At 44.8% G+C, this 12,137-nt stretch overlaps 1 protein-coding gene across 20 annotated transcripts in view; it reads left to right on the plus strand.

Annotated features, from left to right (window-relative positions):
* TNRC6B (trinucleotide repeat containing adaptor 6B) overlaps positions 1-12,137 on the plus strand; it is a 258,256-nt gene that overhangs the window by 189,889 nt on the left and 56,230 nt on the right. For 18 of the 20 annotated variants that reach the window (XM_030320703.1, XM_030320711.1, XM_030320706.1 and 15 more), the window contains 3 exons: positions 4,322-4,663; positions 7,164-9,512; positions 11,099-11,257. In XM_030320703.1, coding sequence (XP_030176563.1) covers positions 4,322-4,663; positions 7,164-9,512; positions 11,099-11,257 — 2,850 coding nt within the window. The remainder of the gene's footprint in view (positions 1-4,321; positions 4,664-7,163; positions 9,513-11,098; positions 11,258-12,137) is intronic. The other 2 variants (XM_030320719.1, XM_030320720.1) reach the window with 1 other exon arrangement.

The following is a 12,137-nucleotide window of genomic DNA, read 5'->3' on the forward strand; positions in this document are numbered from 1 at the left end:
TACTCGAGTAACTTAAATGTGGGAAGAGTGTAGGCCCCACCTTCATGTTCAGATTTTTTAAAAAGACACAACTAGGGGCGCCTGGGTGGCACAATCGGTTGAGCGTCCAACTTTCGCTCGGGTCATGATCTCACAGTTTGGGTGTTTGAGCCCCGCGTCAGGCGCTCTGCTGATAGCTTGGAGCCTGGAGCCTGCTTCAGATTCTGTGTCTCCCTTTCTCTGCCCCTCCCCTGCTTGCACTCTGTCTCTCTCTCTCAAAAATAAATAAACCTTAAAAAAAATAAAATAAAAGATACAACTCATAACCAAATTTTGGTGCCATCTTACAACTCTGATTAGGAGGTGGCCAGCTACCACACTCCGAACAGATCTGACTCTCCTGTTTTTGTATTGCCCATGAGCTAGGAATTTTTTTTACGTTTTTTCAGTGGTTAGGAAAATTATAAAAGAATGATATTTTGTGACAGTGAGAGTAGTATGAAATTTATACTTTAGTGTGATTAGTACAGTTGTATGGAGCACAGCCACACTCTGTCGTTTGCGCATGGTCTGTGGCTGCTTTTGCCTGTATTCACAGTAGAGTCGTCACAACCAAGACTGTATGGCCAGCAAAACCTAAAATAATTACTGTCTGGCCCATTACAGAAAAAGTCTTCTGAGCCCTGACCAAGAGTGTAAGAACCCACAAAGGAAGAGAGAAAGGAGGAGCTGAAGAGCTGGCTGGAGTGGGTCTCAGCAGCTCTCACAAAAGCAGAGGGAGGATATGGCCAATAGTGTCCGAAGTTGCAGAAAAGTCAAGAGAAGGTCCAACAAGTGTCCATTAGACTGACAATGAAGATCACTAGTTGTTGAATGAGAAGAGTTCCCAGGGAGATGTTCAGGGCAAAAGCCAATGTGCATGGAGTCTGAGGAGTGAGTACAAGGTAAAGAAATGGAGGCAGTACTCAGAGATGACTGAGAACTCCTCAGTGCACAGCAGCCACTGTCTGTGTGTCCTCAGTCTGAGATTCTTGTTGTGTTGCATTGTAACTAATGATTATTTACCAAGAAATTTTCAGTTGAAAATAATGTCTTTTCTAGGGCTTGTATGTGTTTTAACTGCTACCTTTAATAAAACATTTCTAGGGGTGCCTGGGTGGCTCTGTTGGTTGAGTGTTCGACTTTTGATTTCAGCTCAGGTCACGATCCCAGGGTCGTGGGATCAGCCCTGCACAGGGCTCCATGCTTCAGCATGGAGCCTGCTTGAGATTCTCTCCACTCCCCACCCCCCCGCCCCTCTCCCCTGCTCACGCGTGTGTGTGCATGCACGCGTTCTCTCTCTCTCTCTTTCTAGAACAAAAAAGTTCTCATCACTAGAAAAAAAAATTCCTAGGAGGATTTTTTTAGTGTTTGTACTATCAAGATATTTAAAGATAGTAGTTCTTATTGGTCCTGCTTGTTTCAGATTTTTCTTAATGCCTTTATCTGAAACAGTAGCATTTTATTGAAGTTTTTTCAGAAATAGAGGCAATTTAGAAGTTCAGACTGTAAGATGAGAATAACGGCGACAGGGAAAGGGAAAAAGATTCAGTCATAAGAGCAAATAAATGGTTCTTGGAAGTCACTGAATGGAAATTAGAAAATAAGATACCCAGCATTTTTCACAATGTCTTTGTTTCCCTTTGCTACAGAGATCATGTTTAAGCCACTGACCTTTTCTCTGGGAGATAAGAAATTATGCCCTTATTTTGAGCAGCTTATCTTTAAACCAATTTGCACTACAACCTACAAATCAGTAAGGTTCTGAAGAAAAACAAGAGGGACTGAAAAGTACTTCCCACTCCCTTATAATTTCCATCTCCTCTGTTAGCATCTGACATCCTGGAGCATGCTGTAATGCACACACTAACTCTGGGAGGTCCTAAGTTTGGACTTTGGGAAGCAGGTTGGATTGGGCCTCCTGCCTAATAGCTGCATTGCTCTCCAGTCTAGAGTTCTGATTGGCCTTTAAATGCTTCAAATTCTTGAAATCACAGAAAGGTGTAAGAAAGCAATTGAGTAAGAATTCATTCAAGTTCTGGGGCACGTGGGTGGCTCAGTCCATTGAGCACCCGACTTTGGCTCAGATCATGATCTTGTGGTTGGTGAGTTCAAGCCCCCATCGGGCTCACTACCCTCCTCAGATCCTCTGCCCCTCCCCTGCTCACACTCTCAAAAAATATGTAAAAAACAGTTCTGAAACACAGTTTTCTCCTAACATATAACTCAGAAATTTTCTGACTGGGTCCTGGAGTTTTGAATGACTAGTCTCCTAGACTAGCACGGTATTGGAAGGAAAGTGGCTGAGAGGTAGTCTGATTTTATTTTTTAAAAAGGGTTTATTATTTATGATCCCTTCTATCCCTGATATGGTGGGAAAATGCTCTGAGGCACTTTTGCAGGGAATCTTGCACAATACACGTTACCCAAGTTTCTTTGACTATGCTGTGAATGTTGTAACGTTAGTCAAACTGGGTGTTCAGACCTCCATGCTGTTGACTGCCCTTACTATGTCTTGCTCTGTTTCAGGGAATGAGTCCAGGTGTGTAACAGACGTGGTTAATGTAGAGTGGAGATTCTAGTGCTTTTATGGAAGGGCGGCCTCGTGGAAGCATAGCTCCTTCTATCCTAAAAACCATTTGGGAAGATCCCTCGCAGCCTTTGCCGACGTCTCATTTCTTCTCATAATAAGAGGAAAGGGGACTGGGAATGCATCTTGCAAGCACAGAGAGAAAATGAATCATTGGATAACTCATCTGCACTCATTTATCAGTTATTTTTACCCATCAGCTGCTGTAAGGTCATACAGAACCTACTATATTGATACTATCATATAGTGACCAATTTATTTTCTTAAGAAATAGGTTTATTCTGCTCATCAGGTTGTGGATCCACTGACCTCCCTTCCTTACTGGAAGGCCCGATACTGCCTCATGATTGGCTAAAATTAGACCAGGGGTTGCCTTGAAGTTACTTCAGGCTCTTCTTTCTTGGTTACACCCAGTACTCCCCAACATCCAGTGGAGGTAGATTGGGTACCCTGATTTCTGATGATGCCTCTCTCTTCATAAAGGAGCCAGTTCAATGAGCAACATGCTGGCCCAGCACCATTGCAGTGGTCAGGGCAGTACCGCCCCGGAGTTGGCCTAAACATTACTCGGGATGTCAGGGAACTTGACCTCAGAATCATCCGAACTGTCAGGCTCAACGATTGTTTCTGTAATATTGCCAGCCTCTGTTTGCCAGGCAGATTTTCTTGGAAAGGGTGACAGTCTTTTGGTAGGATGAAGCAAGGGACATCGAGATCCAGAAGAACATTCTATGGAGGGCTGAGGGCAAAGCCCTCAACTTCTGCAGAGTGTCCTGCAGATTGTATCTTCATACGGTCATCCTGCACATTCCCATACTTCCTATTTGCCCTTTTTAAAAGTAAGGTAAAACATTAAATTATTTAAAGTAAATAGGAAACATGCCTACATTGTGACATTTTTGTTTTAGATAAGAGTTGGAGTAAATATACAAGGTACCCTTAAGGCTTTTTTTTTTTTTTTTTTTTGACAAAAGCAAAAAAAACCCCACAAAACCAAACCTTATAACATTTCTATTTGCACAGAATTTGTAAAGTACCAAGCAAGAGTGGTTGCGTTTAGGTAGCTGTAGAAACCCAAACCAAGTTGATTTTGTGATTCTCCAGGGCTGAGGTTTCCTGTCTCGGTCTACTCGGTGCCAGGACCTAAAAAATAAGATGAAAGATGGGTCCTTACCCTGGTGAGAGCAAGGAGCTTGTAAATGCGAGTTTCAATATAATATGGTGAACTCGTGGTAAAGAAAGACGGACAGTGTGTTCCAAGAGCACAAATGAAGGTGCTTAGCCTACTTAGTCCAGGGACTTCAGGAAAGGTTTCTCAGAGGTAAATCTTTAAGAATGTGAATAAAGGGCATTTGGGCTGAGAGCCTTGAACCTTTACTGAGGACTTGGCCTGGGGCCCATATGTACCCTTCGACCTGCTAGGGAACCTTCCAGGGATTTAGGGAAGTGACTGGTGACTGCTTCCCCCTCCCCCTTAGTTAATGGACTAGAGTTCTGGGGTGTTGCTGTCTTTGAGTCCTTGTCACCCGCACTCCCCACCTCTGCCTGATCTCCAGTAAACTGAAGATGCAGGGGAGTTTAGAAAGACCACGTCCACCCACAGTAGGATGGAAGATCCATTACTGGAATTGGTCTCGTGTAAGCTTTCCGAAAAACAATCTTCATAAAAATGTATTGGACTTCAAAGACCATTCCCCACTCTCTCTCTTTCAGTGCCCGAAGTGACGAAACCAAGTTTAAGCCAACCAACGGCCGCCAGCCCAATTGGCAGCTCTCCATCGCCACCAGTCAATGGTGGCAACAATGCCAAAAGGGTGGCAGTGCCGAACGGACAACCGCCAAGCGCCGCCCGCTACATGCCTCGGGAGGTGCCGCCGCGATTCCGTTGCCAGCAGGACCACAAAGTGTTACTAAAACGTGGGCAGCCCCCTCCACCATCCTGCATGCTCCTCGGGGGCGGGGCAGGGCCTCCTCCCCCCACGGCACCCGGAGCAAACTCCAACAACGCACAAGTGACAGGAACGCTGCTGCAGAGTGACGGTGGGACTGCACCAGGTGAGGAGTCGGGGTCGGGAAGTGATTTCCTGGCAGCTTTAAAGAGAGCGAGCACTTCTTTTGTACTGCCTGGTATAGAGTCCCCAAAAGGCTTTTGGGGTCACTCCCAAGACAGGAGAGGCTCCCTGCACGAGATGTGTCCCAGCACTTCTCTTCTGAAACTGGGTTTTAGTGTCCAGTGTGTGCTGTTGGCAGGAGAGGCTAATGTGGCTGTCATACGTCATCCCCATTTGGGGCCTTTTTTCCTTTCCTGACAAGCGCATGATAAACTCAAGCTTCCATGGTTCCAGCTGTCACCACAAGTGTGTGCCCAGGGTATGATTGGAGGTGGGGCTAGTACAGAGGCTTGTTCTGAATCCTGGCTGCCCCTGTTTATGTTCGCAGAACGCTGCGGGGCAGAGAGAGAACCGTCTCTTCGATTACAGTATAAGATCTTGGGGGTGGGGAGGGGATACCAAACAATATCATTCTATCATTTTTTATTAGATTTTTTAAAATCATTGTTTCTTTAGAGGATTTTGAGCTCTGTTAAAAACTGTATGTAGATATAAGGGATCTTTAGCTGAAGGGCTCTACTAGAAGTTTTGAGAGTTTTTAATAGATGAATACTAAATCACCTGATAGCAAAGAACCTCCAAACATCACCTCCCGCTTTTTTTAAAGCTTATTAACAGATGTCTACTTAGCTCTTAAAAAATTTTTTTGAGTTGTACTAGAAAGACTTGAACATCATCAAGCCTTGGCAAGAACAGTAAATTGGTTATTGTTAACTGTAGCATGCTTCTAGTTAATAGTTCTGAGTTTGAACACAGAAATGCCTAGAAAATTCTATTACTGTCTCATGTGCAGAGTAAAAATGGAGACAAACCTCATGGTGACAGATGCTTCATACAGGCTTTTCTGTGGTGGCCCCTCAGGCCAGGCCCAAAGCAGGCAAGGAAAAGCTTCATGGCCCCTCATAAGCATTTGCGAAAGGAAGTATGTGAGGAGTGGTCATGTCGAGTGTTTCTGCAGCCAAATCTAGCCAGACCTGGACGCAGACATGGGTCTGGGTCCAGTGTGAGTCAGATTCTCTTGTTTGCATTCTTAAAACCAAGGAGGCCACTAAATCTGAAGAGTTTGAGATTCTCTGCTTCCCTACTTTTATATGGCTCTATGTAAGATTTTTTCAACATTATATTGATTTAAGACTTCTTGGTTAAAGTAACTAAAACAAGTTCAGAAGAAATTACTGGGTTAAAAACATGTCATTTCTCCCCTCTCCCCCCAAATATGATAAATTCCTCCAAAATATGTGCTGAGCCAGACTACTTTATCAGATTAAGTTCCTTAGGCATACAAACTGATTCCTGCTTGCCTGCCCCAGCATCTAGCTGCGTGGGCGTACATCATTCATCAGGTGCTTACTGAGCAGTGATGCCCTGGCCACTATGTGGAATTCAAACGTGAGCAAGATAGGGTCTCTGCCTAAGAGGGGGAGCTCTTGCGGAAGTCTCTGTGCTAATGTGGGGAAGGAAGATGTGACCACAGCTCCACAGCACTGAGCAAAGTGGCTCTAGACAGGGAAGGGCATTTTCAGATGATGAACTTAAAAACAAACAAAAAAAAACTCCTAGAAGAAATGGCACTTGAACTAGGCCCAGAAAGATGGGTAAATTTCAGTATGTGCATTCAGGAGGAAAAACCAGTAGGTGCCAATGTGGAATGGTGCCAGGATGAGAAGGCACGAGTTGTGGAATGTCAAGTAGTGTGGAATGTCGACATCTACATAGAAACCAGTGGAAGATAAGATTAGAAAAGTCATTTGGGCCCAGGTTGTGTAGCATCTTGATCAAACTCCAGGCCAAAGAGTTTAGCTTTATTATTGTGCGCTAGGAAACTGTTGGAAGCTTCCCCTACAGCAGTGATCTAATCGAAGCTGTGCTTTAGAACAATTACTCTAGCCAGGGGTGTTTAGAGTAGATTCGAGATACAAAGCAAGGTCAGGGTGTTACTGCATTGTCTCAAGATATGAGAAGGCCCTTCTCTGTCAATAGAAAAGACAAGGGGAGGGGCACCTGGGTAGCTCAGTCGGTTAAGCATCCAACTTCAGCTCAGGTCATGATCTCACAGTTCGTGGGTTCGAGCCCCACATCAGGCTCTGTGCTGACAGCTCGGAGCCTGGAGCCTGCTTCAGATTCTGTGTCTCCCTCTCTCTCTCTGCCCCTCCCCGACTTGTGCTCTGTCTCACTCTCTCTCAAAAATAAACATTCAAAAAAAAAAAAAAAGACAAGGGAATAGCTTTGAGACATGTTGTGGAGTTACACCTAGCAAATACACCAGCCAGGCAAAATGAAAGAGGAGATGACTAAGGTGTGACACAGTTTACTAAGACAGGCAACTGGCTAGAGAAGCTAGTTTGTGGGGAAACGTGATGAGCCCTCTTAGGGGCACTTTGAGCTTGAGGTGTTAATAGAGCGCGCGTGTGTAGCCGTGATTGATGAGACCATCTCTTCCCCAGAGTCAACCCTTGGAGGTGCTGCTGCTTCAAATTATGCAAATTCCACTTGGGGCCCGGGAGCCTCCTCCAACAACGGCGCCTCCCCCAACCCAATTCACATCTGGGACAAGGTGATTGTAGACGGGTCTGACATGGAAGAGTGGCCTTGTATCGCCAGCAAAGACACTGAGTCTTCTTCCGAAAACACCACCGATAACAACAGTGCCTCGAACCCTGGCTCTGAGAAGAGCACTCTGCCAGGAAGCACCACTAGTAACAAAGGAAAAGGGAGCCAGTGCCAGTCTGCAGGTTCTGGGAACGAATGTAATCTTGGGGTCTGGAAATCTGACCCTAAGACTAAATCTGTTCAATCTTCCAACTCTACTACAGAGAGCAACAATGGACTAGGAAATTGGAGGAATGTGAGTGGTCAGGATAGAATTGGACCTGGCTCTGGCTTCAGCAACTTTAACCCAAATAGCAACCCATCTGCCTGGCCAGCGCTGGTCCAAGAAGGAAATCCTAGGAAAGGGGCATTGGAAACGGATACTAGTAATTCCAGTGCACAGGTTAGCACAGTAGGTCAGGCATCCAGGGAACAGCAGTCAAAGATGGAAAATGCGGGTGTTAATTTTGTTGTCTCTGGCAGAGAACAGGCTCAAATTCATAACACTGATGGACCAAAAAATGGAAACACTAACTCCTTGAACTTAAGTTCACCAAACCCCATGGAGAATAAGGGAATGCCCTTTGGAATGGGCTTGGCGAACGCCTCCAGGAGCACTGATGCCCCTTCACAAAGCACTGGAGATCGAAAGACTGGGAGTGTTGGATCTTGGGGTGCAGCTAGGGGGCCTTCTGGAACTGACACAGCCTCTGGACAAAGCAATTCTGGAAACAATGGGAACAATGGAAAGGATAGAGAGGACTCCTGGAAAGGAGCCTCTGTTCAGAAATCAACTGGGTCAAAAAATGACTCTTGGGACAACAATAACAGGTCTACGGGTGGGTCCTGGAACTTTGGCCCTCAGGACTCTAATGACAACAAATGGGGTGAAGGGAACAAAATGACATCTGGGGTCTCTCAGGGAGAATGGAAACAGCCGACTGGGTCTGATGAGTTGAAAATTGGAGAATGGAGTGGTCCAAACCAACCAAATTCTAGCACTGGAGCATGGGACAATCAAAAGGGCCACCCCCTCCCTGAAAACCAAGGCAATGCCCAGGCTCCCTGTTGGGGAAGATCTTCCAGCTCCACAGGAAGTGAAGTTGGAGGTCAAAGCACTGGAAGCAACCACAAAGCAGGAAGTAGTGACAGTCATAATTCTGGCCGTCGGTCATACCGGCCCACACATCCTGATTGTCAGGCTGTCTTACAGACTCTTTTGAGCCGAACTGATTTGGACCCCAGGGTGCTCTCAAACACTGGCTGGGGCCAAACTCAAATTAAGCAGGACACGGTGTGGGATATCGAAGAGGTGCCAAGGCCTGAGGGGAAATCTGACAAAGGAACTGAGGGGTGGGAGAGCGCTGCCACACAGACCAAGAACTCAGGGGGCTGGGGAGATGCACCCAGCCAAAGCAATCAAATGAAGTCTGGATGGGGGGAGCTCTCAGCCTCTACAGAGTGGAAAGACCCCAAGAACACAGGAGGCTGGAATGACTACAAGAACAACAACTCTTCCAACTGGGGAGGCGGCCGACCAGATGAAAAGCCATCTTCCTCTTGGAATGAGAACTCCAGCAAGGATCAGGGGTGGGGAGGGGGACGCCAGCCCAATCAAGGATGGACTTCTGGGAAGAATGGTTGGGGAGAGGAAGTCGACCAGGCGAAAAACAGCAGTTGGGAAAGTCCTGCAAGTAAACCCGTGTCTGGGTGGGGCGAAGGAGGGCAGAACGAAATCGGAACTTGGGGGAACAGTGGGAATACAAGCCTAGCTTCCAAAGGCGGGTGGGAAGATTGCAAAAGGTCTCCAGCATGGACCGAGACAGGCAGACAGCCCAATTCCTGGAATAAACAGCACCAACAGCAGCAGCAGCCACAGCAGCCACCGCCACCACAACCAGAGGCTTCTGGTTCATGGGGAGGCCCACCCCCAGCACCTCCAGGCAACGGACGACCTTCCAATTCCAACTGGAGCAGCGGGCCACAGCCAGTAACCCCTAAGGATGAGGAACCCAGTGGTTGGGAAGAGCCATCCCCACAGTCAATTAGTCGGAAAATGGACATCGATGATGGCACTTCCGCATGGGGAGACCCTAACAGTTATAACTACAAGAATGTGAATCTGTGGGATAAGAATTCCCAAGGGGGCCCAGCACCTCGAGAACCAAACCTGCCCACCCCGATGACCAGTAAATCAGCATCAGGTAGGCAGTGGCCTTTTTTCTTGTGAAAAATCCTAAAGCAGGGCATTATTATTAAGCTTCATTTACTCAGCCTTGTTCTGGAAATCTTTCCTACGTTAACCCTACTCTGCTGTTTACAGAATCTCCTTTTTTATGAGATGATAGCAATAACAGATGCTGGTGGTACATTTTAATGTTCTTTCTTGGCAGAAGCGAAAAGACGCCATCCCTGTGTTAGTCTCCCAAAGTTTGGGGTTTTTTTTGCTTTGTGTGGGTTTTTTTTTTTTTTTTTAATTGTATTGGTCTGCAGAATCCAAAAAATACAGCTCACTAAACAAACTACACTCCAGGTTTTAAAGTGAAGAATTAAAATAGTAGCAGAAATAGACCTGGTTTCCATTCGAGTTCTACCCGTGGACACATCCTCGGTGTTTCTCCTTCCCCAGCAAAGGGGAAGTATTTTGTTGCTCTTGCTGGGGCCATCAGAATGCTCTAGCCCAGCTGGGGTCTGGAAGGCTTCAGTCACTCTCCACATGATTTTTAATGATCACCTCTGGAAGTGGAGTGCTTTGTAAAAGAAATTGTTCTCTCCTGATAATCACTTGCTCCGAATTAAACTTTTCTTCTTCCTTTGTTTGAATAGAAACATCATACCTGATAAATTAAAAGTAATGCTGGTAATATCATCTTTGGCACTATCAACTTGAATGTCCCCATAAAGCATAGAATTCAACAAATTAAGGGAATGCACTGTTCAGATGGGGTATTTTTTGTTTTTGTTTTTTAGTTAAAATTAATCATAGTTAGTTACCCACTCCCTGAGTAAGCCTTGGGGAGTGTTCAGTGAATGCAGTTACGGCCACTTACAAAATGATTGCTTTTAACTAGTTCTTTTTTTCCCCCTAAATATTGAAAAGTATGAGGGAGGAAATAAAGATTGTTCATTAAGTCCCTATCTAGCATAAAATCTGCTAACATGTAAAAAAAAAATTATCCATATAGTAAAAACCTCCAAACTGTACAGAAAAGCAAAATGTAATATACAAATGAGTCTTAGCCCCTAGAATCTCTTCCCACAGGTAATCTTTTAGAGTTTTGTGTCTCATTCAAAAATTTTGTTCCTTACCTGTACCAAAATCTGTCTCCCCTTTACAGATTTGACACAGAAGGAATTGCTGTTCTCCGCCTTGCCTTTTTCACCCTACTTTAAAACTTTCCATGTTAGCATGTACGTTTTTGTCTTTTGTTTTGTGTACAGTATTGATTTCATGGATGACGCGATTGGTCGGACTAGCCGTTTTTTGATAGGTATTTAGGTTGCTTCCGAAGCGTTCTCAACAGCGATAGAGCGTTGTTGTACGTGTCATTTCACATACTTTCCAAGTATATCTATGGTATAATTTCCTGGCAACGGAATTACTGGGCCCGAAGTTAAAGCAACAATACCAGTTGCCCCCTACAAGGCAACTGTATTTCTGTATTTGTATTTCTACCAGCAGAACATAGGAGTGACTGTTCCTCTCACCTTCTCCCCACCCCCTACCCCTGGATGTTGAGATGTTTCATTTCACAAATCATTCTTAGAGACACATTTTCTTTCTTTACAGTCTGGAGCAAAAGCACACCACCTGCTCCAGATAATGGTACTTCAGCTTGGGGTGAGCCAAATGAAAGCAGTCCTGGGTGGGGCGAAATGGACGACACTGGAGCATCGACCACGGGCTGGGGGAACGCACCCTCCAACGCTCCAAATGCCATGAAACCTAGTAAGTTTAGAGCATTGTCTGTGAGGGATTTTCCATTAATTCGGGGGTCAGACATTTTGGTGAGGGCTGCTGTAATGTTTAAACTGTCATTTCAGTGAGATTCAGGACCGTGAACCTTTAATAGATGATTAGTAACAAGTGGCCGTGACTTAGCTTTGGGTATTAACATGTTTACGTTGAACTAGAAGTCATAAGTTAATTTTGTTGATTTTATTTTAAGTTAGGTTTAGTATCTGGCCAGAATTGAAATGTTGATGTGGTACCTTTTTTTTTTTTGCCAGTAACTTAAATACTGCTCACCATATCTATTTTGCATTTTTGCCCCTTTGTTAGTATAATTTAAAAAGATTTTCCTGGCTTTTTAATGTGGAACATAGCCTCTGCTGCCCAGTGACTTCACCCTTCTGTTTTCCTTGTCCCTTTGTGTCTCCTCTCATACTCCCACCCACATAGGAACGTTGAAGGTTTCTTGAACCCAACAAAGATTGCTTCATTTGGATTTTTTATACAAAGCATGTCACACTTATTCATAATCGTTGAAAGTCTAAGCTTTACTTGATCCAGCTGGCAACGTGTTGTCACAGCAGTTTGCAAAACTTTGTAAACCGATGCTATGGAATGTCTCATAGGAAGTTCCTCTGTTGAAAAATTCAGTTTCAAGTGCCCATTTTCACTTGTTTGTAGTTTTCTTAAAAAGTATTCCAACATCTCTTTTCTGCCATATTGCAGACTTAAAGAATTATCTTCTTTTATTTTTAAAGTGTGGTCATATCGAATTCTCAAAATTTGAATGAGAATAATTCTGTTATCAGTTTTATTGTGTGATATTTCTGACTCTTCCAGTGCCCATGAAGAAGTATAATCATTGCTGTATTCTAGA

This window comes from Lynx canadensis, chromosome B4 (assembly GCF_007474595.2).
Source record: "Lynx canadensis isolate LIC74 chromosome B4, mLynCan4.pri.v2, whole genome shotgun sequence".
Lineage (NCBI taxonomy): Eukaryota > Metazoa > Chordata > Mammalia > Carnivora > Felidae > Lynx > Lynx canadensis.